The sequence below is a fragment of the Electrona antarctica genome (assembly GCF_951216825.1).
Source record: "Electrona antarctica genome assembly, chromosome: 9".
In the NCBI taxonomy this organism is placed as follows: Eukaryota; Metazoa; Chordata; class Actinopteri; order Myctophiformes; family Myctophidae; genus Electrona; species Electrona antarctica.
In genome coordinates, this window is record NC_136790.1 from 41,635,425 (window position 1) to 41,661,033 (window position 25,609).

At 41.7% G+C, this 25,609-nt stretch overlaps 1 protein-coding gene across 6 annotated transcripts in view; it reads left to right on the forward strand.

Annotated features, from left to right (window-relative positions):
- The window catches only part of LOC306930269 (alpha-2-macroglobulin-like), a 36,579-nt gene extending 12,857 nt beyond the window's left edge, over positions 1 to 23,722 (forward strand). Inside the window, exons 19-37 of one of the 6 annotated variants that reach the window (XM_079511133.1) lie at positions 492 to 717; positions 1,103 to 1,226; positions 1,447 to 1,568; positions 5,120 to 5,183; positions 5,494 to 5,544; positions 6,585 to 6,668; positions 7,511 to 7,687; positions 7,834 to 7,909; positions 8,000 to 8,171; positions 8,327 to 8,398; positions 9,234 to 9,396; positions 9,739 to 9,926; positions 11,016 to 11,249; positions 11,380 to 11,504; positions 11,946 to 12,036; positions 12,170 to 12,238; positions 13,529 to 13,634; positions 22,740 to 22,809; positions 23,610 to 23,722. In XM_079511133.1, the coding sequence (XP_079367259.1) occupies positions 492 to 717; positions 1,103 to 1,226; positions 1,447 to 1,568; positions 5,120 to 5,183; positions 5,494 to 5,544; positions 6,585 to 6,668; positions 7,511 to 7,687; positions 7,834 to 7,909; positions 8,000 to 8,171; positions 8,327 to 8,398; positions 9,234 to 9,396; positions 9,739 to 9,926; positions 11,016 to 11,249; positions 11,380 to 11,504; positions 11,946 to 12,036; positions 12,170 to 12,238; positions 13,529 to 13,634; positions 22,740 to 22,780 (2,185 nt within the window). In that variant the 3' untranslated portion in view covers positions 22,781 to 22,809; positions 23,610 to 23,722. Of the gene's footprint in view, positions 1 to 491; positions 718 to 1,102; positions 1,227 to 1,446; positions 1,569 to 5,119; positions 5,184 to 5,493; positions 5,545 to 6,584; positions 6,669 to 7,510; positions 7,688 to 7,833; positions 7,910 to 7,999; positions 8,172 to 8,326; positions 8,399 to 9,233; positions 9,397 to 9,738; positions 9,927 to 11,015; positions 11,250 to 11,379; positions 11,505 to 11,945; positions 12,037 to 12,169; positions 12,239 to 13,528; positions 13,635 to 14,454; positions 14,521 to 14,752; positions 14,821 to 15,657; positions 15,767 to 22,739; positions 22,810 to 23,609 lie in introns of those variants that run through there. The other 5 variants (XM_079511132.1, XM_079511131.1, XM_079511134.1 and 2 more) reach the window with 5 other exon arrangements.
- The last annotated feature ends 1,887 nt before the right edge of the window (positions 23,723 to 25,609 follow it).

Sequence of the window (25,609 nt, forward strand, 5' to 3'; positions counted from 1 at the left end):
GGAACCGGTTCAGTTCTTTTTGGTTTTTAGTCCATGAGCCAGAGTGCCAAAATTGGTGGGAAAACTCTACCCTATATTAAATTGTTTATAGGATCAATACAAGTAAATTAATACATGATAATCCTTCCACAGTAGTAGCTTTTTCATATTTTCGATTATTTTGCATATTTTCCTACTTAATGCCTCATTTGCATATTTAAAAATGTAAAATTTGTAATACAATAAATCATTGTCTTCGTGTAAGTACTCAATTGGGGAAGTTTAATGGTGATAACAATCTAATATAGGTATGGTTTTGCCCAGTCAATTCATAATTAACGTTTCAATTTTGGAGCTCTGGCTCATGGACTAAGAACCAATTGGGAACCAACCGGTGGAAAAGGGCCTTTGTGTAATCATGAGAAACTTGTCCAAGTACATACTGGCTAATGAGAACAAGTTCTGATTGATGTCCAATAGTTTAATATTTTCCTGTCCGTCCTTCCATCCAGGACCTCGGGAAAAGTGGACGTGTCCCTCACTGTCCCAGACACCATCACCACATGGGAAACGGAGGCTTTCTGCTTGTCCTCAAGTGGCTTCGGTCTCGCTCCTCCCAAGGAGCTCAAAGCCTTCCAGCCCTTCTTCCTGGAGCTCAGCCTGCCTTACTCCATCGTCAGGGGAGAGAGATTTGTTCTGAAGGCTACAGTCTTCAACTACCAGTCCAGCTGCATCATGGTACTTTATACAGGTTTCAGAATGTACCAAAAGTTGCCACAAATGTATTTGCAGTAGACACTTTAGCGTTTAGACTATACAATGTATAACTATAAAGTGTGTGTACACACTGTAGGCCATGTTATGTTTAGATATTTACAATGGTCATTGGTGTTTAAATATTTACAATGTTCATTGGTGGCTAACTCGGGCTGAAACATTGCCCAAATATTAAGTCAAAGTTATACTGGAATACGTCATACTGTAGAGATCATATGAAAATTATAGGTAGGCCGCCAAGATCTGTAAGATGCTACACCGTAGTTGGAGCCCTGGCTTGTTATATTTTAATGGAATAAAAGTACGGTTCAATCATCTCATTTCACATTGGGTTTTTTTCCATCAGGTGAGTGTGACTCCCAGCCCCTCATCAAATTACACTCTCACAGCCATCGCTGATGAAGAATACTCCTGTGTCTGTGCCAACGAACGCAAGACCTTCAACTGGACTATGGATGTCTCTGTCCTAGGTGAGACCTGATCTTTACCACAGTTTAAATCATCAATAACATGCAATAAAATTGTACCAACGCTCATGGAAATGCCTTTGGCTTCATGGGACAAGTTATGACACATAATCAAACGGCACATTGCCCACGGAAGGCAGCTTCCATTACTTCCAGTCCATTTTCAAGAGAACCTTCTGTTATCAGAGATGGTTGACGTGTCATTGCTGATGTACGTTTCCAGGCGTTGTTGATGTGACTGTGACTGCTGAGGCAGTGGCGTCCAATGTACCGTGTAACAACGAGCCGGTCAGTGTACCCGAGAGAGGTCGCGTTGATGTCATCACCCGCTCTCTGATAATCAAGGTAGAGTTTTGTCTGTCTCCTTAACAAGTTGTAATGGTTCTAAGATTTGAAACCCACAATCTATAGTTAGTGTGGTTGCCCTAACAATAGTCTGGTTGCCCTAACAGGGCAACCAGACTATTGTAATTGTGGGCTCGCAACAGCGAGCACACACTAGTTATTGCCAGTTTATATTTGTGGGCTCGCAACAGCGAGCACACACTAGTTATTGCCAGTTTATATTTATACTTCTTTATTCCAATTTCCGCCACTTTTTTCGGACTCCTACTACTTTCACACACTTTATGCTAGAAATGTTGTTCAAACTTCAAACTGTTCAGCTCTTTGCAGTTATTTATGCTTGTATTTAACTTTTTATAATTTTTTATACTTTTTTAACTGTTTCACGTTTTATTTTTTTACATTCTTTATAATGAGAGTCGATGGCAGAAAGGTCCCATTTTTCACAGTTCACTTTTTTGTGCTCTAATTACTCTGTCATACTTTCACTTTGAAACTCCATTCAAACTTTAAAATGTTCATCAATCTTTGAATTTATTGGTTTTTAAAAAGTTTATACTTTTTAAAATATTTAACTTTATTTATAAAATGTTTCTCTCATAGACAATGTATGGAATTTTTTCTCTAAATCAACTTCACTTTTGCAGCCTCATTACTCTGGCATACTTTGTCGTAGAACGTGATTTAAACTTTAGCTAACTCACACGACTGTGGACTTTTTCGTGGTTCAAACCGTATTCGAATACGTTACACGTTTTTTCCGAAATCGCAGTTCAATCGCAGGCCGTATCCCCTAATTAGTGCGCCCTTAGAGTGCGGGGCCTCCTTGAGTAGAGTGTGGAAACTGAAACGCTTCCCTCGGAAATCTACCAAACAAATTGTCGTCCTGGCCAAAATATTCACTTTACACGGATGTTCTTTGGTCATTTTGTAGCCACACATGTCCTCTTTCACACAATGTGACCACCAAAGCACAGATACATACAGAATGTGAACTACGGCCTTTTAAGTGACACAAATACAGTCAAGCTGCCCATTGACCTCCATTGTATAATTCTTACGAGGAAAGTATCGTGAAGACAATTCTTAACTCTCTCTTATAACCACATTTTCGATCGTACCAACACCACAATCGTACATGTTGTACCTCAATGTCTCAGGCCACTCACAGTGAAAATAATATTTGCATTCGACTTTTTGCGATAGAGCAATTTGTTCGGGCATAGGTTTTTCCCTATTCAGGCCCATTGAAATCTCCCAGTCATAGTGCTGGCACGGTTTTACTCTCCCACAGCTGAGACATATAAGGGCTTAATTACAGGGCTGACATTAGAGTTACAAGATCTCAATGAGTTGCTCTGTGAAACCTTGTGAGCTTGAAGGTCTGCTATTTGTGCAATTAGGCTCTACACACGTACGCACGCACGCAGCTTGTAGGTCTACTATTTGTGCAATTAGGCTCTACACATAGAGTCGCATGCACACGCACACGCACGCACGCACACACACAAAAACCCTGTCTTTTGCTTGCAGCATGCTACAGTCTTGCAATTTGCTCCATGGGCTTAGACCACCAATAGGAGCACGCTGTACTTAATTAATTGCTTAAGCCCCGCCCCTCTGGCTTCCCATTGGCTGGCCTTTACACAGCTCTAACTTTTGTTTGCAGCATGCTACAGTCTTGAAACTTGCTCCATGGACTTAGACCACCAATAGGAGCACGCTTCCATTGCTTAATTGCTTAAGCCCCGCCCCATTGGCTGGCCTTTACACAGCTATAACTCTTGTTTGCAGCATGATACAGTCCTGAAAATGTGTTTATGGACTTACACCACCAATAGGAACACTCTAATATAAACTTAAAAAAGAAAACTTAAAAAAAGAAAACTTAAAAAAAGAAAACTTAAAAAAGAAAACTTTAAAAAAAGAACTTAATTTATTTTAACTTAAAATTCTTTTAAAGAAGAACTTAAAAAAAAACTTAAAGAGAACTTAAAAAAACTTAAAGAGAACTTAAAAAAACTTAAAAGAGATTTAAATACTTAAAACTTAAAAAAAAAAAACTTAAAACAAAAACTTAGACCATTATCAATAATCATTGTGTTTATGCTTTTAAAGATAGGCCTATATGCTATTTTACCCTTTTTTGTACATGTAAAAGTATGCTATTTAATAAAATTTCTGCTCATTAATGCTTTCATATCCATTGATGTTGTATTTTTTTCTTTTTACCTTTTCTTAATTAATCAAGAATACATTGTAAAGCATTATTCATACATTACAAATCATTAGTAGACAGTTATAACTTTATTCTGCCACTTTTTGGGCATCATACTACTTCCACATACTTTATGCTAGAAATGTAGTTCAAACTTCAACATGTTCCGCTTTATGCAGTTATTTATGCTTATATTATTTTCTTTACAATTTTTTTTTTATACTTTTTAACTTTTTGTACTTTTTTCCAGTGTTCAGACTTGGTGGGTGGTCCCACAGACAGTTATAACTTTATACATTGCGTTTTTAGCGAGCCCACGCAGTTTCTACAGGAACTGCTTTCTAGTTGGAGTCTTTTTTTTGTATGTGCTACTCCTCCCACAGTTTTGACTGTACGCACTTGAGCCATATGTCAAATTGACCGGCTTCATCGGGAAGGATGTGCTTGTATTTTTTTTTTAAGAGAAATGTTGTATAGTTTAATTGATATTAATGTATTAGTGAATAATCAACGTATAATGTTATCGGTCGGCCTCATGGTGGCGCTATAACAGCCCACCTTACGTTTTGGCTTAACTCTTGAACCGTAGGTTGTAAAATCAAAATAATCTCCCCATATAGGCCACGCCCATTTGCGTCATGATAGATTTTCCGCCATTTTGAATGTTCTCCAAAACACACTTTTTGCTTTTCCTCCTACAGATTTTGTCCAAATCTCACAAAAATATGTACACGTGATCTCTGGACCTTTCCGATAAACTCGAACGGCGGAATTTTGATAGTGCGTATCGTTCGGCCGTAATCGTCGTCCGAAGTAGGAGGGGCCTATATCACAAAAAATGCCATAAATCACGAACGGAATGTCCAATCCATCCCAAATTTGAATCACATGTCCGGGGTGGTTTAATCAACCAAAAGCAATTCCATTTTCATCTATAGGGGGCACCGCAAATGCGAAAACTTTAACCATTTCTCGCAAAAACATGTTTGTTTTTTTTGGGGGCAAAAAATCCCCTGTTTACTTACACATGATCACAGGTGTGACTTGAAATTGTAATTTTTTCACGCAATTTTTTTTTAAATTGCGACCTTTCTAGTTATTTGTTGTTTATAAATGATTTCCAAAGTGTCCATGTAATCTGGTGTGCCCTCTGCTCCAAATAACTTAATAAAATGAATTGGATAACTACTTTTCTAAATTCACTTTAGTTATTGGCCCCACTAGGGGTGTCTGGCCAGTCAGTCCAGCACTTTTGAAAGTGCAATTTGCTTTACTCGATGTACATTTCGCCGATAATGGCTTGAATTGTCTACCTTAATTTCTCCCTTTTCAGGCAGAAGGAACGGAAGTAAGTCAGATCTACAACTGGTTGTGGTCTCCTAGAGGTGAGGTTCAAGGTTCAAGGTATTTATTAATGTCCCAGAAGGGCAATTGTGTTTACAGCAACAGTAGTGGTTTCCGACATACAAATACAAAACTATACAGGACAACAACAGACAAGAGAAACCATAGCATAACCGGAGGTCTGGTCGCATCTAGTGCAGGTAGAAGAATAAGAGATAAGAAGCAAAAAAAGTGCTTAAGATATAATATATAAAGTGCATGTTTCAGCAACATCATCACATAACATGAATACTGGCAGCATTGACTGCACGGATCGAGGCAGGGACAAAGGAGTGCTTATATCTGTTTTTTTTTTTTTTACAGCGACTGCCCCCAGACGACGGCCAGATGGCACTGGCCTGTACTCTGACACCAGTGAGTGTACATGGAGGACCGGCAGAACTAACACGGGGGTGGATGGTTTCAGGGCAAAGATATATATATATATATATATATTTTTTTTTTAATACTTGATGCTAAGGACGTGCATACACATCCTCTCACTTAAAACCGTGGGGTGCCTCAGATGTGTATAAACGTCTTTAGGTCCTTTTTAATGATAAAACGGGACCACTGTAATCCATTTTGACAGTGGCCGTTGCTACCGTAGGCTTGCTCAGAGCTCCCGGACATTTTGCGTGCGTCTGCAGCCATTCACTTGTTTACGGTCAGACAACTTGCTATTCTCTCTAAATCTACGGTGCTCTGCATGATTTGGATCAGAACACCGATGTCTGTCCTAATTTCTGCCTCTTAAAGGTTTTTTTTGTGTCTTTTGCCTTTTTTATTTTATAGAGGGATAGGTATACAGTAGGCTGATGGGGAAATGGGGAGAGAGATATTTGACATGCAGTAAAGGCCGTCGGGATGGGAGTCAAACCTGCGGCAGACTGCATTACCAGCCAAGGTGCCCAGATGGCTACGCCAGCCGTCCGGGCCAAATTAACGCTTCTAAAGTGATCAGACTTATTAGTGTGACCTAGTGATGAAACATTTCACGATCTGGTTTAGGGGGGGGTGGGGGGGAGGCGGGGCAAGATTCCCTGGCAAAAGTAAACGACTGTTTTTCTAACGTACCTTGTTCCTGTTGAATATAGTGACACCATGGCGCCGTTCTAGTACTTGACATATGCTGGATCGTCAGTTAAACAATTAAACCCTGGTATCCCGGCATCTCATTTTTGGGCATGCATAGGCAAAATTTAATTTTTGCTGATGCAATTTTTCAAAGGTATAGAATCCTGCAGCACGACGAGCTGTTTGGTTTTTTTAGGGGGTGGTTCAGTGGTTGACACCGGGACCTAATATAACTATTCCTGTTTCCAGAGTTTGTGACTGAGGTGATTGTTTAATTTCTGTTACTCGAGTTCATGTGGTGTTCAAGTTAACCTTTTTCCTCTGTCTTGGCTTTTTAGACGAATCTCTGACAGAGAACTTCCAGCTACAACTCCCTGATAATGTGATCACGGGATCTGCCAGGTGTTCTATATCCGTCCTGGGTAAGGATGCCTGTTTTTGGTTTTTTTACTCCATTTCAAGGTTTTCTGTTTATGATACGTAGCTTGTGGAGTCAGTTCAGTCAGATATACTCGAGCGGCTTCATGCTATGCTCAAGGGTCATACATACTGTACGTACTGGAGGGTTTAATATGCTGCCTTCCTTCTGCATATGGTTCCTGGTTGTTGTTGTGCAGTTTGCTCCCCACCGCCAATAACCTGTTATTTCTGTTCCGCATGGAGGGTTGTTGTATATCTATCTCCCTGCTCTTAATGATGTTGTTTAATTGTGCCGAGCAGGGAGAAAATGTAGCAGAGCCAAACACCAAGATAAAATATTATATGCACACGTTTTCCTGATTCTATAACCAGTAAGACCCCTAAGGGTCGCGTGCACACATCCGCCTCGTTGACGGCAGACTGCTGGGCTGGCGCTTTGATATGGGGGGTCAGATGAACGGAATGAATTCTGTACTGGCCATATAAGGAGCAGGTCTTGAGTGTGCAGGGTTTGATGCCAGATCAATTACAATTTAGCACACTCTCTTAATCCAGAGCGACTCGTTCCATTCAACATATGGAATGTCAGAACAGGTCAGCTCCATATATGGAGATTTAAGGGTGGTAGCGGGAAATTCTCTTGAGTGGTTTGATGAAGGCCGGGCCATAACCTCACATTTTCTCTGGTACATCATCTTGTTTCCATAGGTGATGAACATTTTAGAATATTAACTTATACATACGGCCTGTAGTTTACAAGATATTTTGAGACTGATAGGCCAACATTGCTGTCCTTGGAGCCCCTTTTGCTGTTAGTTTCAGTCTAGTATCTCTTTGACGACAGGCCGTGCCATGGGCCTTGCCATGAAGAACCTGGATGGACTGCTGAGGATGCCGTATGGATGTGGCGAACAGAATATGGCGCGCTTGGCTCCCAACGTCTACATCCTGCAATACCTGGAGAACACAAACCAGCTGACGGAGGCCATCACAAAGAAGGCCATGCCCTTCCTGGTCGGCGGTGAGTCAAGTGTCGCTTGCTGCTGGCCCTTGAAACATTTAATAAATCAAGACAATCCAGACATGGAGTGTCGTCCTCCCAAACGCACCTTTACTTCACCCACTGTATTTTTCATGTCTTTATAATAATGAATAATCTAAACGCAGGCTTCCAGAGACAACTAAACTTCAAGCACAAAAATGGTGCCTACAGCTCGTTTGTAAATGGTCAAGAGAACACTTGGTGAGAATATTATTAAATGTGTATAACAAACTACAGTATAATTTAGTTTGAGGTATGGGTATACACAAGTGTGTAAATATCTTTGTCCAGGTTGACTGCATTTGTCCTGAGAACTTTGGTCCAAGCGAAGTCTTTCTACAACTCCCTCGACCAGTTGATTATACAGTCGACCATAGAACAAGCGAAGACCTGGCTGGATAGTAAACGCAAACCCGATGGCTGTTTTGAACAATCTGGAAAACTCTTAAACAACAGAATGAAGGTATAGAGAGGATCAATTGGAGTCGGGTACACACTCGGTAAAGAAGTCTATCATGTTAATGTTTCTAAAATATATCTTGGGGTAAAACTCTAAAATATATTTTAGAAACATAATTGGAGATTGTAACATGTTTTTGTGTTTGCTCCCCTTTGCAGGGTGGAGTGCCGGATGAAGTGACTCTCAGTGCTTACATCACTGCTACATTCCTAGAGATGAATTTGCCTTCAGTGAGTACTTTTTCAATAAGATATTTTTTGTGGCTTTTTGCCTTATTTAATTTTTTGTAGAGGGATAGAATCACAGTAGGCTGAGGGGTGTGTGACATGCAGTAAAGGCCGTCGGGATCGAGAGTCGAACATGCGCACACTGCCAGACTGGATTACCAGCCAAGGTGCCTGGACCGCTGAGCCACGGCCCAGGCCAGTGAGCACTTTTCTTTTTTTTTTTTACATTAATTTCAGGAGAGGTCAGGAAGTAAGAGCGGGTGACATGCAACAGTTCTAAAACTGTTAGTCCCAATACGTGATTCTGATTGAAGGTGTAGATTATCGTGAGATTTAACATGGCACTGTTTTAGAAGAAAAAAAAAGCAATAAGCCACTCGAGGTCCCAGCTTACCAGGTATTTTATAATGGCTGAAAGGGTCAGACACTCCGCGACGCGTCGTGTCTCACTACGCCTCTCAGGCATTATAAAATACCCGGTAACCTGAGACCTCTTGTGGCTTATTGCTTTATTCTAATATGGATTTGAACCTAATGATGCCGCAGATATTGTAGTTCTGACACTGAACAATAGGCCATTAACAGTCATCTCATGCTTCTTAATTTCTAACTTGACATTATTGTCAACGAGACATTTGACTACGTTTGACTATTGTCAAGGAGAAATTCAGTATCGATGTCGAGGTAATTTGTCCTGAGAACCATGAAGCTTATGGTTTTGATGCCATAAGATTCAGAGAATGCTTTGGTGCTATTATTCAAATGAAGCACATTTGCCTGGAAAAGGCTAGCTTATGTCACTTCTGAATGTAAGGCCTACTTGTGTGTCTCTCTGTAGGAACATGTGGGGAGTCTGTCTTGCCTGAAGGATGCCATCAATGTGTCCATGACTACCAACACCTACACTACAGCTCTGCTGGCCTACGTCTTCTCTCTGGCGGGAGACACGACTGCAAGCTCACTGCTCCTAAAACACCTGGACACGATTGCATTGACAGATGGTGCGACAGAAACCATTTAGATAACGTCAAATTAGATAAGATTGTTAAGATATGATCAAACTGTATTTACTTGAGACTAAAATTAGCATAAAGCATTACTTGTGTGTGTGTGTGTGTGTGTGTGTGGGGTGTGTGGTGTGGGGTGTGTGGTGTGTGGTGCGGGAATGCCTACCGAGTGACAAAAAATACTTTCTGACCATGACGGCCCATAATGTACATCCTAACATTAGATGACGTTAAACTCTGCCACTCGATTTGCCACTCACTTCATGCATGCGCATACCCTCTATTGTGCATTTATCAGTAAAGTTGATAGATTTTTGTGTCTGGGTGCTTCCCCAGATGGTTTCCTGCATTGGTCTCAGACCAATGAGACTTCGGCCTCTCTGTCCGTAGAGATCACCGCCTACGTGCTGCTGGCCAAGCTTGCCAGCCCTAATCCTAGCGCTGCAGACCTGGGTTATGGTGCTCGCATCGGGAGGTGGTTGGCCCGCCAGCAGAACTCCTACGGTGGCTTCTCCTCCACACAGGTTCAGCTCAAATCTTTCTACCAGATGAAATGATGCCTACTGTACGTACACACCTTGTTTCAGCTGTCCCTGTATGCCGTGGTTAAACTTCTCAACGGTATTGCCATTGAACGATTTCACTGGACGTGGGTGGAGTGGTCGCTCGTTCTAAATAGTTGTTCTTTCTTGTGCTCTAATCCAGGGGTTCTCAACCCGTGGGTCGCGACCCCTCGGGGGGGGGTCGCCAAATTATTTTAGGGGGTCCCCAAATTATTAAAAAAAAAAAAAAATGTAAACATTTTATTTTCACGATTTTTCAAAAATAGCAGACCTACAAGCTCGTGGCGCGCTATGAGCTTGTAGATCTGCTATTTTTCAATAGCTAAATTATAACAATGCTTAAAACACAAAGGGGTTCCCGCCCAAAATGGTTTAAGGTTATTGTAGCAGTCAATTTATATTGGGGGTCGGGAGGGGGCAGGGCGGGGGTCCCGAGACATTGCCAAAGCATTTCCGGGGGTCCCCAGCCAAAAACGTTGAGAACCCCTGCTCTAATCCAGTGGTTCCCCAAGTGGGGTCAGGGGTCCTTGAGGGAGTTCCAGGGGGTCCCCAGCTAAATTGTAAACATCGACTCACTGGCCTTGGAACGTCTCGGGATCCCCCAGGAGGAAGTCAATAATGTTGCTCTGGAGAGGGAAGTCTGGTGGAGCTGTTGCCCCCGCGACCCGACTACGGATAAGCGGTTGAAGGTGGATGAACTTTGTTCAAATTTTTTGAAATATGAAATGGTTCATTCATTGTTAATCTGTGGTAACTGAAGTGAGCTAGGTGGTGTGATATTGCACTGATCAGCTTCTTGCATAATGTAGACTTCCTCCGGTGCCTCCCTCTTCCCCACTGCTCTGTTAGTCGGTAAACACAGATGCTGCGTTCAGATGGTGAAGATGTGGTGAAATTCAAACGTAGAAGTAGGCTTGTAGAGCACAGTAAAATCAATCCCACGGTTCACACGGCCTGTCTGGTGATTTACATCAGAACAGCACTGTTCAGCTGGTCAACAAGCCCTGTACGTGGCAGACTGATTTCAGAGGTGGTTTGTGTGCTTTGTAGGACACGGTAGTGGCTATTCAGGCCATGGCTCGCTTCCTCCCTCTGGTCCCAATCGAGTACCCCATTTACAACAACCCTGAGGCCTCCAGCACTCTGACGGTCAAATCCTCCAGCGGTGAAGAGATCTTCAATGTGAATAACACCAACAGACTGCTCTACCAGGAGAGGGCGCTGCACATTGTGAGCGGAGTGTACGGCCTGGAGATCAAGGGCACTGCATTCGTCGCAGCGCAGGTCAGCTCACCATCTATAAAGTTATTAACTGTCCTATACATAATTACAAATGGCCTAAAAACAAGCCATGTAGAATAAGCCATTTACTCTTCATGACTGTAGAAATGAAATTCCTCTTCTGTTTCCTCAGATATCTCTTAACTACAACATCCCGACACCAGTTGAGGAAAGCATTTTGTCCATCAAGGTCACACCTGAGGCCGACTGCAGCAGCAACTCTCTGACACGGACAATGACTCTGAAACTACACAGCCTGTAAGGATCACCTGTAGAGACGGAACCATGTCCACCATGTATACATTACGTTAAATGTAACCATTATAGAGCGTCGCAGTCCCGCCCCCTCGAGAGACCCGGAAAAGAAATCCCCCGTTCATTTTCCTCGTAGAATTTTCAGAAAGTATTTATTTAAAGACGTTTACGCCGTGGACAAAGCCAACTCTTGTCGTGACAAATCATGACAATAAACACAATGTTTTGGACCAAATCATGACGATAAACACAATGGTTTTTGGACAAAGAATGTAATTTTTCTTCTTTGTAATTATGAGTTTCATTCATTTCCTGGGCCTGGTGCCGTCATGAAAGGGGGTGGGACTGCGACAAAGAAATCCCCACTAATTATGAGAATTATGAACAAATTATAGGCAAATACTTGAATTAGAAATGATGTTTTAACATGTTATACCCACACAGATATACTGGAAATGAAACCACTGCAAACATGGTGTTGGTTGATGTAGCAATGCTTTCTGGATTCATCCCACACCCAGAGTCCTTGAAAAAGGTGAGTCATTCTAAAAAAAATTGACTTGGAATGTTAACGTCTACAAATTAAAAGTTCTCACCAACACATGGGTAAAATATGATGACCAATACAGAGGTAATGGATGATAATGTTTACTATGGTTTCTTCACAGCTGAAAAAGGCTCTGCTGGTGGATCTTCTAGAGCAAAAGGATGACCATGTCATTCTGTATCTAACAGAGGTGAGAGTGTGGGGGGGAGGTAGGTTGAGTCATAATGTCTGCCTATAGGTGGTCACATTGTAGGGAGAAATTAATTTAGGCCTGACCTAAATATTTGAAAGGAAAAAAAAAATCTAAATCCTCCAGTTTTCTGAAATAAATATTTTCACGATTTTTCAAAAATAGCAGACCTACAAGCTCGTAGCGTGCCACTCGGTGGCATTTACAGCAATGATTTTACATACAAGACATGGACACACAGTACAACAAATATAATACACAAGCACATACACACAGAAACAAAACCTTGTAACCAAATGTTACAGAAAGCAGGTGCATATGCCTTCCTCTAGTGTGAGGTCAGTTAAGAGTCTTTTAAAAGTAGTAAACATTCAACTTCAATTTGTTTTGACAATTATGAGCTTGTAGATCTGCTATTTTTCAATAGCTAAAGTATAACATGCTTAAAACACAAAGGGGTTCCTGCCCAAAATGGGTTAATGCATTAATTACCGTAAGTTAGGAAATACCTCGTTCTGTTGTGGGTCAATTTATTTAAGTATTCCATAAGTGTTGCGCTGGCCGGCATCTGCCCAGTGGAAAACAAGGAAGTGAGTTGATCAAATAGAATCCCATTTCCGGGTACTGCATTGTCTATTCCTCGCTCAAATGTTTTCAAAAACATTTTTGAGAGCAATGTTTAGCTGTAAATGGCATAGTGTGTGTGTGTGTTTACATGGCTGTCATGTTGGAAACGGCTGTAAATCAGCAGGGTGCAGCAGGTGCTCGGAGGCTTTGATTAGCCAGTGGAGTGGTCATTATCAAGAAATGACAGACCACTGAATTCAGCCATTGACCAATCCGAATCGAGCATTCAACCAAGCCGTGTGATAAGGGATATTATAAGATGGAAAAGCACCGGTCCTGGTACAATAGAAAGACCGGTCCTAGTGGTCATGGTACAATAGAAAGACTAGTCCTAGTGGTCCTGGTACAATAGAAAGACCAGTCCTAGTGGTCATGGTACAATAGAAAGACTAGTCCTAGTGGTCCTGGTACGATAGAAAGACCAGTCATAGTGGTCCTGGTACAATAGAAAGACCAGTCCTAGTGGTCCTGGTACGATAGAAAGACCAGTCCTAGTGGTCCAGTCCTAGTGGTCATGGTACAATAGAAAGACCAGTCCTAGTAGTCCTGGTACAATAGAAAGACCAAGGAGGACTATTGGCATAGCGAGTATTATGACAATATATATAGGGTACAGTATGGTGAACTACGGTACAGTATGGTGAACTACATTTCTGCCAACAGTTAACACGAGGCACACCTGTCAACCACACCTTGGAGCTCATACAGAATGTCCCAGTTCTGAACCTGAAACCAGCACTGGTCAAGATCTACGATTACTACCAGCCGAGTGAGTACATAGTGTGACTAAACCCTGAGTGAGTACATGTGTGACTAAACCCTGAGTGAGTACATGGTGTGACTAAACCCTGAGTGAGTACACGTGTGACTAAACCCTGAGTGAGTACATGTGTGACTAAACCCTGAGTGAGTACACGTGTGACTAAACCCTGAGTGAGTACACGTGTGACTAAACCCTGAGTGAGTACACGTGTGACTAAACCCTGAGTGAGTACATGTGTGACTAAACCCTGAGTGAGTACATGTGTGACTAAACCCTGAGTGAGTACATGTGTGACTAAACCCTGAGTGAGTACATGTGTGACTAAACCCTGAGTGAGTACATGTGTGACTAAACCCTGAGTGAGTACATGTGTGACTAAACCCTGAGTGAGTACATGTGTGACTAAACCCTGAGTGAGTACATGTGTGCCTAAACCCTGAGTGAGTACATGTGTGACTAAACCCTGAGTGAGTACATGTGTGACTAAACCCTGAGTGAGTACATGTGACTAAACCCTGAGTGAGTACATGTGTGACTAAACCCTGAGTGAGTACACGTGTGACTAAACCCTGAGTGAGTACATGGTGTGACTGAGATGTAGGAGAGGTTTAACACTGTACTAGTATTAGGGGATGTGCATGCATTTTACAGTAGATTATTGTACAATTCTGACCTAGTATTGTAGGCAAATTGACAAACATGCACTTTGCTTTTATGTGTTCTGCATACAGTATATCGGCCATTTCCAAATTTGGGCACGGTTTGAGCCGATCTGTCCCCCTTTACTTCCATTATGAATAACTAATAATAAAATATGTGTTTGCAGGTGCTACTGTATGTTGACCTGCCCAATAAATTTGGCAGAAGCAGATTGCAAGATTAGCTCTGGGCAAAGACACTCCTGGAGAAAATTGAATGGTTTGATTATAGTTTCATGCAGTTTATTATGTCATGAGCATTGATCTAAAATGGTGATTAAGCTGTTGGTCAATCTAGGTTTGAGTTGTCCCATAATTTAAATCTGCGTTTTGAGTTGTTCCAATATCTGATTAAGGGACACCAAATGGAGGACTCTTCTGTCCTGTTGCTCTGAAGTAAACTCTCATGGTCTTGTTTTCACTCAGGTGACAACATGGAGACGGAATACAGCTATCCTTGTCAGTAACTATGCATGATGTAGCCAGCAGGTAGTAGGGACAGACTATTTTACAAATTGATTCCTCAATGTGTGTTTACAGTAAAAGTGTATCTTCTAAATGCATCCCTTTTTTATATATAATTTATTGACCAATAAGTATCGATTTACTGTACATGGCATGCTCTACTACTACAGTGGTTCCCAGGGTGCGGTCCGGGGACCCCTAGTGGTCCTTGAGGGAGTTCCAGGGGGTCCCCAGCTAAATGTTTGGAACCAAATGGACCCTTATGGGTCTAACTCTGAGTGTACAAATGGACCCATTTGGCTCCATTTGTACACTCTCAGAGTTAAATTAACATTGATTTTACAATATACATTGGGGGTCTCGGAGATAGAAATGGGGGTCCGTAGCCCAATGCAGGTCAAACTGGGGGTCCTTGAAATTAAATGGGTTGAGAATCACTGCTAGAGACGTCAACATCTGCTCTCATGGCTGGTCTATAATGTCAATGTGGGGGTCCTTGACATGAAAAGCTTTGGGAACAACTTTGTAGTAGATCAGTGGTTCCCAAACTTTCGTTTATTTGTTTAACTCTCCTAAAACTATCACTAGATGTCCTGTCCTGTCCCATGCCTATTTAAATACTGGGCAATTCTATTAACTTTTCCTCAAAATGTGCATATTGCAGTATACTGTAGCACTGGATCGACACTGTTCAAAATGAGTAATGGATATGATGTTTGCTTAACCCCTTTTTATAAAAAAAAATACGTGAATATTTTGAATTGCTCACAATGTCTTCATATATATATATATATATATATATATATATATATATATATATATATATATATATATACCACGTGTATTTATTGTTATTTTTACTTTACAGGTGGAGTACTTGAAGAGAAACGTCGTCTCAACTTCTTCAACCTATAATTAAATCATGTATAATTGGAAATGTATCATGGAAGATAATAAAGTTGTGTTATCATGGAAGGTAGTGAATGTGTTGTGCATATATACAGTACCTCACTTGTACAGCAACAAGTTTGCATTAAATTAAGTTGGTCTATGTAATGTATAAATGCATGGCATATACAGTAGTTGGGATGAATTACATGATGGTTTTTTTAAAGTGACAAATGCCAGCTTTTGGTTTTAGTTGGTTTACCAGGCTGGTCTTGCTGGTTTGTCAGTATAGTTGGTCAGCTTCAGCTAAGCTATATTCTGCTGGTCGACCAGCTGACTGGCTGGAATGACCAACAAAGCCAAGCTACGCTGTTACACCAGCAAGTGGCCTACAACTATGTTCCACATAGTAGCCAGAGTGTCGAGCTACTAAGTATAAAGTAACTTTGAATCGGGCATAAATCAATTTAAATATTCACAATACCCTTAGAAAAGCTTACATATGTCATACATTGCAACTATCAAGGCTTTGTAAATGTCTGGCAACCACTCATAAATGTAGTAGATACTTCCAGGATGAATACTCTGTTGTCGGTGTGAAGGTGTGTTGGGCCCTGTACATTTGAATGTACAGGGCCTCTTTTATATATGGTTATATATATATATATATAAAAGAGGTTATGTCTGAGCAGAAGTGATCCCAACATATTGTACTGTGATCTGAACCTAATAAAAAAGAGACCACATGGACCCTGCCATGATGAAGACATACCAGCCAAGCTGCACATTCCAATGGATGAAGGTGACACCATGGCTTGGAGCTTTCACTTTGACCCCATCAACCCTGGGCATTGTGTCTTGAGGGGGGTCCCTATTGCCTCACATGGAAAAGCTCCTAAGCAGAGGGCTGAAGATAACAGCTCCACCTGGACCAGCCATGTAGAGCCCACCAACCCCAGGCCGGTGGTGGTCCAGAGGAAGGTAGCTGCTGTCCCACGCGTCCAAGCAGCCGAGCAGCAGGTGGTCAACAAGTCAAGGGTTGTCACAAAGAAGAGAACCCACAGTGATGCGTGGAGGAGGGTGATGAAGGTATAGCAGCCTCCATGCAGCAGAAGAAGACCCCTGGATCATCTTTATAAGAGACCAGTTGGTGTACCTGGAAAGCAACCAGTCAAGCGCCTTCAAAAGGTTCCAGAATCAGATGAGCCCAGGAGAACAGCCAAGTTAGCCATCCTGATTGAAGCCCTCATGAACGCCCCCAGAGCGTTCTAGAGCAGGAACTGTGCACCAGTTTTTGATAATAAGCACACCCTATGGCTATGACACGGTGATAAGGCAATGGACAACATTTGCCAGCAAATTAGAAAATATATTCATACAAACAATGTTGCATATTAGACAATTATTCATCAGTCAATCATGAGATTAATTTCTCCCTCTCAGCAGATATGCATTCTACAGTAGGCCTATACAGGAGGCATGACCTTTGAGAATTAGCTGTTAGTTTATCATATCTCCATTTCTGTATCAAACAGTTATGTTAGATTACAGTTATAATATTACACATCAGATGTTCTATTTGTTTTTGTTTATAACATGTCAGAGTAGTTTGACATAGGTTCCCTACTAGATCAGATTATATCCAGAATAGAAGGTTGGCAGCACCATCTTGTGGATCTTATAGTGAACTGCAGGTTTATTCAGTGTCAATCACTTTGTCCATATGATGATCAATGGAACAAATTATTAAAATTTCTCCATTTATTTTTATTTACAGTGTTAAAACAGTGCAGCCAATCCAAAAAATAAATAAAACATTGAATCATAGACACAAAAAAAGGAAGGGAGAGGGTGGGGGGGTTATCAGAACAGCAATATGAGCTTCATGCAGCTAATACAAGATTGTCCAGCAATACCTAAACAACAACAAGCCGACCCTTCATATCATGCTTTACAGCCATGGCATTGAACCACAACAGATCTACAGCAATGAGTCAGTGTGATTCCAGCCTGAGGGATCCCATTTCTCTCCACGGAATCTTCTCTCGCATTGCTTGAAACTTGGCGACCATCCGATCCCAACCAAGGTAGCATTATACTTTTTCTTCTTTTTGCTATTTAACTAGAACAAATGATGCCGGTTTTAACATAAGGCACTTGTATGCAGGTATAGGCTACATTAGAGTATCGACACGACAGTAATGTACAAAGTTATCCTGGCCAGTTGAAATAATGTTGCCACCGCTGGGGCCGTGCTGCACACAGATTAATCCAATCCCACTTTACAGCTTGAAAACTACTTGTACAAATGTCAAAATTTGTAAAAGAAAGGAAAAGTAAATTAAAAGGGGCTATTGGTGCTGCTGTCCAATGAAAGCCTTATAACTTGGTTCATTAATTAAAATAGTTATGTGTTTGCACTGAACAAGTACACAATGACCCTTCAGAGTAATTCACAGAAAGCCCACTGTATCGTTTCCAAACAGTAGTCCCTAAACTGCCTCCCCCTGGCTAGCCGGGGCGCCTGGTGGAGGGGAAAGGAACTGGTCGGAATAACGTGTTCCTTCCACGCACTACGTCCGGCCGGGGAAACTCTCCCCTGTCAGGTGAAAAGAAGCAGCTTGGACTCCTCATGCATAGAAGGAAGCATGAGGTCAGTCCACTGCCCCCCCCCCCCCCCCACCAGGTTGGCAAAGGAAGTGTTGCACCCATAATTGACACTGGTGAAAAAACAGGTTACAAAATTGTGGGATAGGCTATAACATTAAAAAAAAAAAAAAAAAAAGTTTCCAAACAGTATGCCTAGGGATTTGGACATTGTTTTTCTTTGTCTTTTTTCCCGTCCACCTTTGAGTTACATGTGTGTGGGTTTCATCTGAAAACAGCACTAATGCCATGGCGGCAGTACAATCTGTTATGGTTTTCCTGTTCTTATTCAAGTTCACTCAGGCAGTGGATAGAGGGTATGCGCGTGACATCATCATCAAACCCGGAAGTTATGTGGGAACGCAACTGAGTGGCAAAAAAGTACTTGCTGGCCGTGACAGCCCAAAACATCCAAACAGAAAAGTCTTATCCGATTGCATTAAACGACATTAAACAATGCTAAACTCACTTTGCCACTCACGTTGACACTCGATTTGCCACTCGATTTGCCATTCACTTTATGCATGCGCATACCCTCTATTGTTGGCATACAGTACATCCCACTTACGTCTTGAAGTGGAACGTGGAGGAAAAAATCACACCCGTGTGAACTGAGTGGTGTAAGGTGTAAGGTATTATATAGCCTGTCTGACGTAATTAAATCATGTCTGACGTAATGAAATCACACCCGGGTGAACATAGCAACCATGCTTATTTTTTCTGCACAGACTAACAAAGCCAGTTGTAGGAGTGGTTTACACCACTCAAAAAAGGGGGGAAATAAAAAAAGAAAAACTGCATCCTCTTTGAGATGACATTCCATGTCCTTAAATGGGTGTTTGTGGTACATGACCAGGTCAACTTATCGTTATAACTTTGACAGCATATCAGAGAGCCCAAGATGAAAAGACATTAGTTATTAACCTCTAAGATTATCTGATATTTTATATCACCACTTCCTAATGTTAACCAGCTCTATGTAAAAGGAAATCCCCAAACATTATCAACAAAAGAAAAAAGAAAGTATGTATTTTTTTTGTTTTGCCCATCTCAGTCTTACAGTAGTTAAGGCAAGAAGCCCTTCATGGCTTCTTGTTCAAAGGGATCAACATGCTCCTGTGTGTGTGTGAGTGCGTGAGTGCGTGCGTGCGTGCGTGCGTGCGTGCGCACGTATGGATGCGTGAGTGCGCGAGGTGAGAGCTTTTGTTTGTGTGCGCTTCTGTTGTCCTCTGGTGTGTCTGTCATTATTGATGCCAGTCGGTGAGGTCCATTTGAGCATCAGTGCTCCATTTGCGGGCTATAAAACATTATCGAGCAGCTATAGCTAGACTGGGAAGTATTGACGTCGTCGAACCCCCGGCATTTACTGTAAAACACCAACGCAGATGCACAGTACAAATATAGACCATCCGATAGATCCAGTCGACGTGTAACGCGGCACCGACACACACAAGTTACTGACGCATCACGACGTGCACCCGCATTTAAGGGTGTCATCAGTTCTAGGTGCACCTTTTTTTTCAGCCAGTTAATTGTGCTGCAAAGGGAGAGAGAGAGAGTGAGTGCCACATAGTGTTTTTAAATTGATTGACTCAGTGGGGGGGTCCGAGCATTTTAAGAGGTCCCGTCGCTCCAGTGCGTGGCCCACTCCTTTTTATGGACGACTCCTGACTTCTCGGTCTGGAACTGTGGCCGGTCCTCACGAGGAATCTTCACCGCGTGGTACTGAGGCACTTTCTCTTGGTACTGGACCCGCCGGAAAAAGCCACACTGTTGTTGCGCGGAAAGGAAGAAAAACAGAAGAGAAGAGAAGAGAATCACTGAGTGCAACAGTTTAATTTCCATTAAATGTTGCTGAGCCAGAGGCAAGGTGATCTTTCAGTAACACACGAATAAAACGCAAAAAGAACATCCACATGCGTTGTCATTTTAATAAATTCAGCTTCGGTCATAAGTGTATACTCGCGTGCTAAACTCTCAAAACACCCGTTAGGAGAAAACAAAACGCACACTATTAACGTGGACAAAAACTCGAGACCTTTTGACAAGTTCATTCTGCCATCATTATACAATAGAAAGACTAGTCCTAGTGGTCCTGGTACAATAGAAAGACCAAGGAGGACTATTGGCATAGCGAGTATTATGACAATATATATAGGGTACAGTATGGTCAACTACATTTCTACCAACAGTTAACACGAGGCACACCTGTCAACCACACCTTGGAGCTCATACAGAATGTCCCTGTTCTGAACCTGAAACCAGCACTGGTCAAGATCTACGATTACTACCAGCCAAGTGAGTACATAGTGTGACTAAACCCTGAGTGAGTACATGTGTGACTAAACCCTGAGAGTACATGTGTGACTAAACCCTGAGTGAGTACATGTGTGACTAAACCCTGAGTGAGTACATGTGTGACTAAACCCTGAGTGAGTACATGTGTGACTAAACCCTGAGTGAGTACACGTGACTAAACCCTGAGTGAGTACACGTGTGACTAAACCCTGAGTGAGTACATGTGTGACTAAACCCTGAGTGAGTACATGTGTGACTAAACCCTGAGTGAGTACATGTGTGACTAAACCCTGAGTGAGTACATGTGTGACTAAACCCTGAGTGAGTACATGTGTGACTAAACCCTGAGTGAGTACATGTGTGACTAAACCCTGAGTGAGTACATGTGTGACTAAACCCTGAGTGAGTACATGTGTGACTAAACCCTGAGTGAGTACATGTGTGACTAAACCCTGAGTGAGTACATGTGTGACTAAACCCTGAGTGACTACATGTGTGACTAAACCCTGAGTGACTACATGTGTGACTAAACCCTGAGTGAGTACACGTGTGACTAAACCCTGAGTGAGTACATGTGTGACTAAACCCTGAGTGAGTACATGTGTGACTAAACCCTGAGTGAGTACATGTGTGACTAAACCCTGAGTGAGTACATGTGTGACTAAACCCTGAGTGAGTACATGTGTGACTAAACCCTGAGTGAGTACATGTGTGACTAAACCCTGAGTGAGTACATGTGTGACTAAACCCTGAGTGAGTACATGTGTGACTAAACCCTGAGTGAGTACATGTGTGACTAAACCCTGAGTGACTACATGTGTGACTAAACCCTGAGTGACTACATGTGTGACTAAACCCTGAGTGAGTACACGTGTGACTAAACCCTGAGTGAGTACACGTGTGACTAAACCCTGAGTGAGTACACGTGACTAAACCCTGAGTGAGTACATGTGACTACATGTGTGACTAAACCCTGAGTGAGTACATGTGTGACTAAACCCTGAGTGCGTACATGTGTAACTAAACCCTGAGTGCGTACATGTGTGACTAAACCCTGAGTGCGTACATGTGTGACTAAACTCTGAGTGCGTACATGTGTGACTAAACTCTGAGTGCGTACATGTGTGACTAAACTCTGAGTGCGTACATGTGTGACTAAACCCTGAGTGCGTACATGTGTGACTAAACCCTGAGTGCGTACATGTGTGACTAAACCCTGAGTGCGTACATGTGTGACTAAACCCTGAGTGCGTACATGTGTGACTAAACCCTGAGTGCGTACATGTGTGACTAAACCCTGAGTGCGTACATGTGTGACTAAACCCTGAGTGCGTACATGTGTGACTAAACCCTGAGTGCGTACATGTGACTAAACCCTGAGTGCGTACATGTGACTAAACCCTGAGTGCGTACATGTGTGACTAAACCCTGAGTGCGTACATGTGTGACTAAACCCTGAGTGCGTACACGTGTGACTAAACCCTGAGTGAGTACACGTGTGACTAAACCCTGAGTGCGTACACGTGACTAAACCCTGAGTGAGTACACGTGTGACTAAACCCTGAGTGAGTACATGGTGTGACTGAGATGTAGGAGAGGTTTAACACTGTACTAGTATTAGGGGATGTGCATGCATTTTACAGTAGATTATTGTACAATTCTGACCTAGTATTGTAGGCAAATTGACAAACATGCACTTTGCTTTTATGTGTTCTGCATACAGTATATCGGCCATTTCCAAATTTGGGCACGGTTTGAGCCGATCTGTCCCCCTTTACTTCCATTATGAATAACTAATAATAAAATATGTGTTTGCAGGTGCTACTGTATGTTGACCTGCCCAATAAATTTGGCAGAAGCAGATTGCAAGATTAGCTCTGGGCAAAGACACTCCTGGAGAAAATTGAATGGTTTGATTATAGTTTCATGCAGTTTATTATATCATGAGCATTGATCTAAAATGGTGATTAAGCTGTTGGTCAATCTAGATTTGAGTTGTCCCATAATTTAAATCTGCGTTTTGAGTTGTTCCAATATCTGATTAAGGGACACCAAATGGAGGACTCTTCTGTCCTGTTGCTCTGAAGTAAACTCTCATGGTCTTGTTTTCACTCAGGTGACAACATGGAGACGGAATACAGCTATCCTTGTCAGTAACTATGCATGATGTAGCCAGCAGGTAGTAGGTACAGACTATTTTACAAATTGATTCCTCAATGTGTGTTTACAGTAAAGTGTATCTTCTAAATGCATCCCTTTTTTATATATCATTTATTGACCAATAAGTATCGATTTACTGTACATGGCATGCTCTACTACTACAGTGGTTCCCAGGGTGCGGTCCGGGGACCCCTAGGGGTCCTGGAGGGAGTTCCAGGGGGTCCCCAGCTAAATGTTTGGAACCAAATGGACCCTTATGGGTCTAACTCTGAGAGTGTACAAATGGACCCATTTGGTTCCATTTGTACACTCTCAGAGTTAAATTAACATTGATTTTACAATATACATTGGGGGTCTCGGAGATAGAAATGGGGGTCCGTAGCCTAATGCAGGTCAAACTGGGGGTCCTTGAAATTAAATGGGTTGAGAATCACTGCTAGAGACGTCAACATCTGCTCTCATGGCTGGTCTATAATGTCAATGTGGGGGTCCTTGACATGAAAAGCTTTGGGAACAACTTTGTAGTAGATCAGTGGTTCCCAAACTTTCGTTTTTTTTTTTAACTCTCCTAAAACTATCACTAGATGTCCTGTCCTGTCCCATGCCTATTTAAATACTGGGCAATTCTATTAACTTTTCCTCAAAATTTGCATATTGCAGTATATTGTAGCACTGGATCGACACTGTTCAAAATGAGTAATGGATATGATGTTTGCTTAACCCCTTTGTATAAATATAAATACGTGAATATTTTGACTTGCTCACAATGTCTTCATATATATATATATACATACCACGTGTATTTATTGTTATTTTTACTTTACAGGTGGAGTACTTGAAGCGAAACGTCGTCTCAACTTATTCAACCTATAATTAAATCATGTATAATTGGAAATGTATCATGGAAGATAATAAAGTTGTGTTATCATGGAAGGTAGTGAATGTGTTGTGCATATATACAGTACCTCACTTGTACAGCAACAAGTTTGCATTAAATTAATAAGTTGGTCTATGTAATGTATAAATGCATGGCATATACAGTAGTTGGGATGAATTACATGATGGTTTTTTTTAAAGTGACAAATGCCAGCTGTTGGTTTTAGTTGGTTTACCAGGCTGGTCTTGCTGGTTTGTCAGTATAGTTGGTCAGCTTCAGCTAAGCTATATTCTGCTGGTCGACCAGCTGACTGGCTGGAATGACCAACAAAGCCAAGCTACGCTGTTACACCAGCAAGTGGCCTACAACTATGTTCCACATAGTAGCCAGAGTGTCGGGCTACTAAGTATAAAGTAACTTTGTATTGGGCATAAATCAATTTAAATATTCACAATAGTATAGAGGGTGGCACTCCCCCTATGCTGCACCTACAGTATTGGGTTGGTAGTGCGTTTATAATACACGGCTCGCCCATGTGGGGCAGATGGTAACTGTTTTAAAAGCTTTATCTGTTACAGTGCATTACTGCCACCATTTGGGGTTATACTGGTGTGAAGTGGTCCTATCAAGGTATTTATTTTTTACTGCAGGGCCTTTGGCTGTTAGCCATACAGTAGGTGACTGGGTGGGGTGGCGACTGGCTACCTGGTGAAGCGAGCCATAGGATTACAGTATGTCAAGTACAACTCAATACAAAGACTGTTAACTGTGAGTGGATGACACCATAAAGCATTACACCTGTTTACAATAGGGCCCACCATTTTCAATCCATCAAAACATTTAGAGACGTACGAATATACACAACTATAGTCAAAACAGGAAATCATAGAGGAGGTAAAAAGGGAAAATAAACATAAACAGTGAGGGGGAAAGGGGGTGGGTAGGGGATTCAGATTTTACGGGCCGGTTTCGAATTGCAGCCGTCCCTATAGGTGCCCTTTGAGAGTAGTTTTGAAGGAATTTGCATGTCTTAATGGCTGTGTTTCAGATAAATCGAAAACGGTTCCAGGTGGCTTGTGTACAATTCAAATGTATCTGCCATTTTGCACATTTCCATTGCCTTACTATTTTTTATTATCATCATCCTTTGTTATTCTAATATACTGTGAAAATACTATAGAAATACTCTGTTACAAGTAACAGAGTATGGAAAACTGTTTGCTTGTATTAACTGAGCCATTAGCAGTGATATAGAACAACAATAGAATGTTGAAATGTAGTCGAAAAATGCATTTCAGAATTATATACCAATGATAAATCCAACATAAAAAATCCCCATACCAACTAATAGTACTGTCAACACAACAGTAAGGCTAGAGAATCCCAAAACATTGCCTCATCTGAGCCCACATTCCATCAATGGTAATGCAGATCACACCTGTACACACTGCTTCACATAGACACACCGTGTCCATGTAGAGATCAGTGACAATGGAAATGGCCCCATTAGGCTTACTGATCATAAACCCTTTCAGTTGTAAATTATCTATTACACTCTCCACTCTAACAAGTGGAGATCTCTTAATTCAGGAGTAAATGCACTCAAAGAGAACAATCATCTCCCCTCAGAGGGGGAAAGAATGGTGAACATGTTTTATACCTCTTTGTCTGAACTGATCAAAGCTGTTTGGACTTGGACATCTCAAGTCTTAATGAGGGAACACATCACAGCAGGCTATCTATGACTTATACAGTTATACCTACATATACTCCACATTTCACCTTTTTCTGCTATCCATTCTGCATGTCATTTATGTGTAAAATAAACAACACTATATTCACGTCCTGTACACAAATGAGTCTCTCCCACCTCCATTCTTGTTATCCAAACAGAGCCATTGAGACACTTTCTATTGTACATAAAACCAAAAACTTGATAGGATTCAACA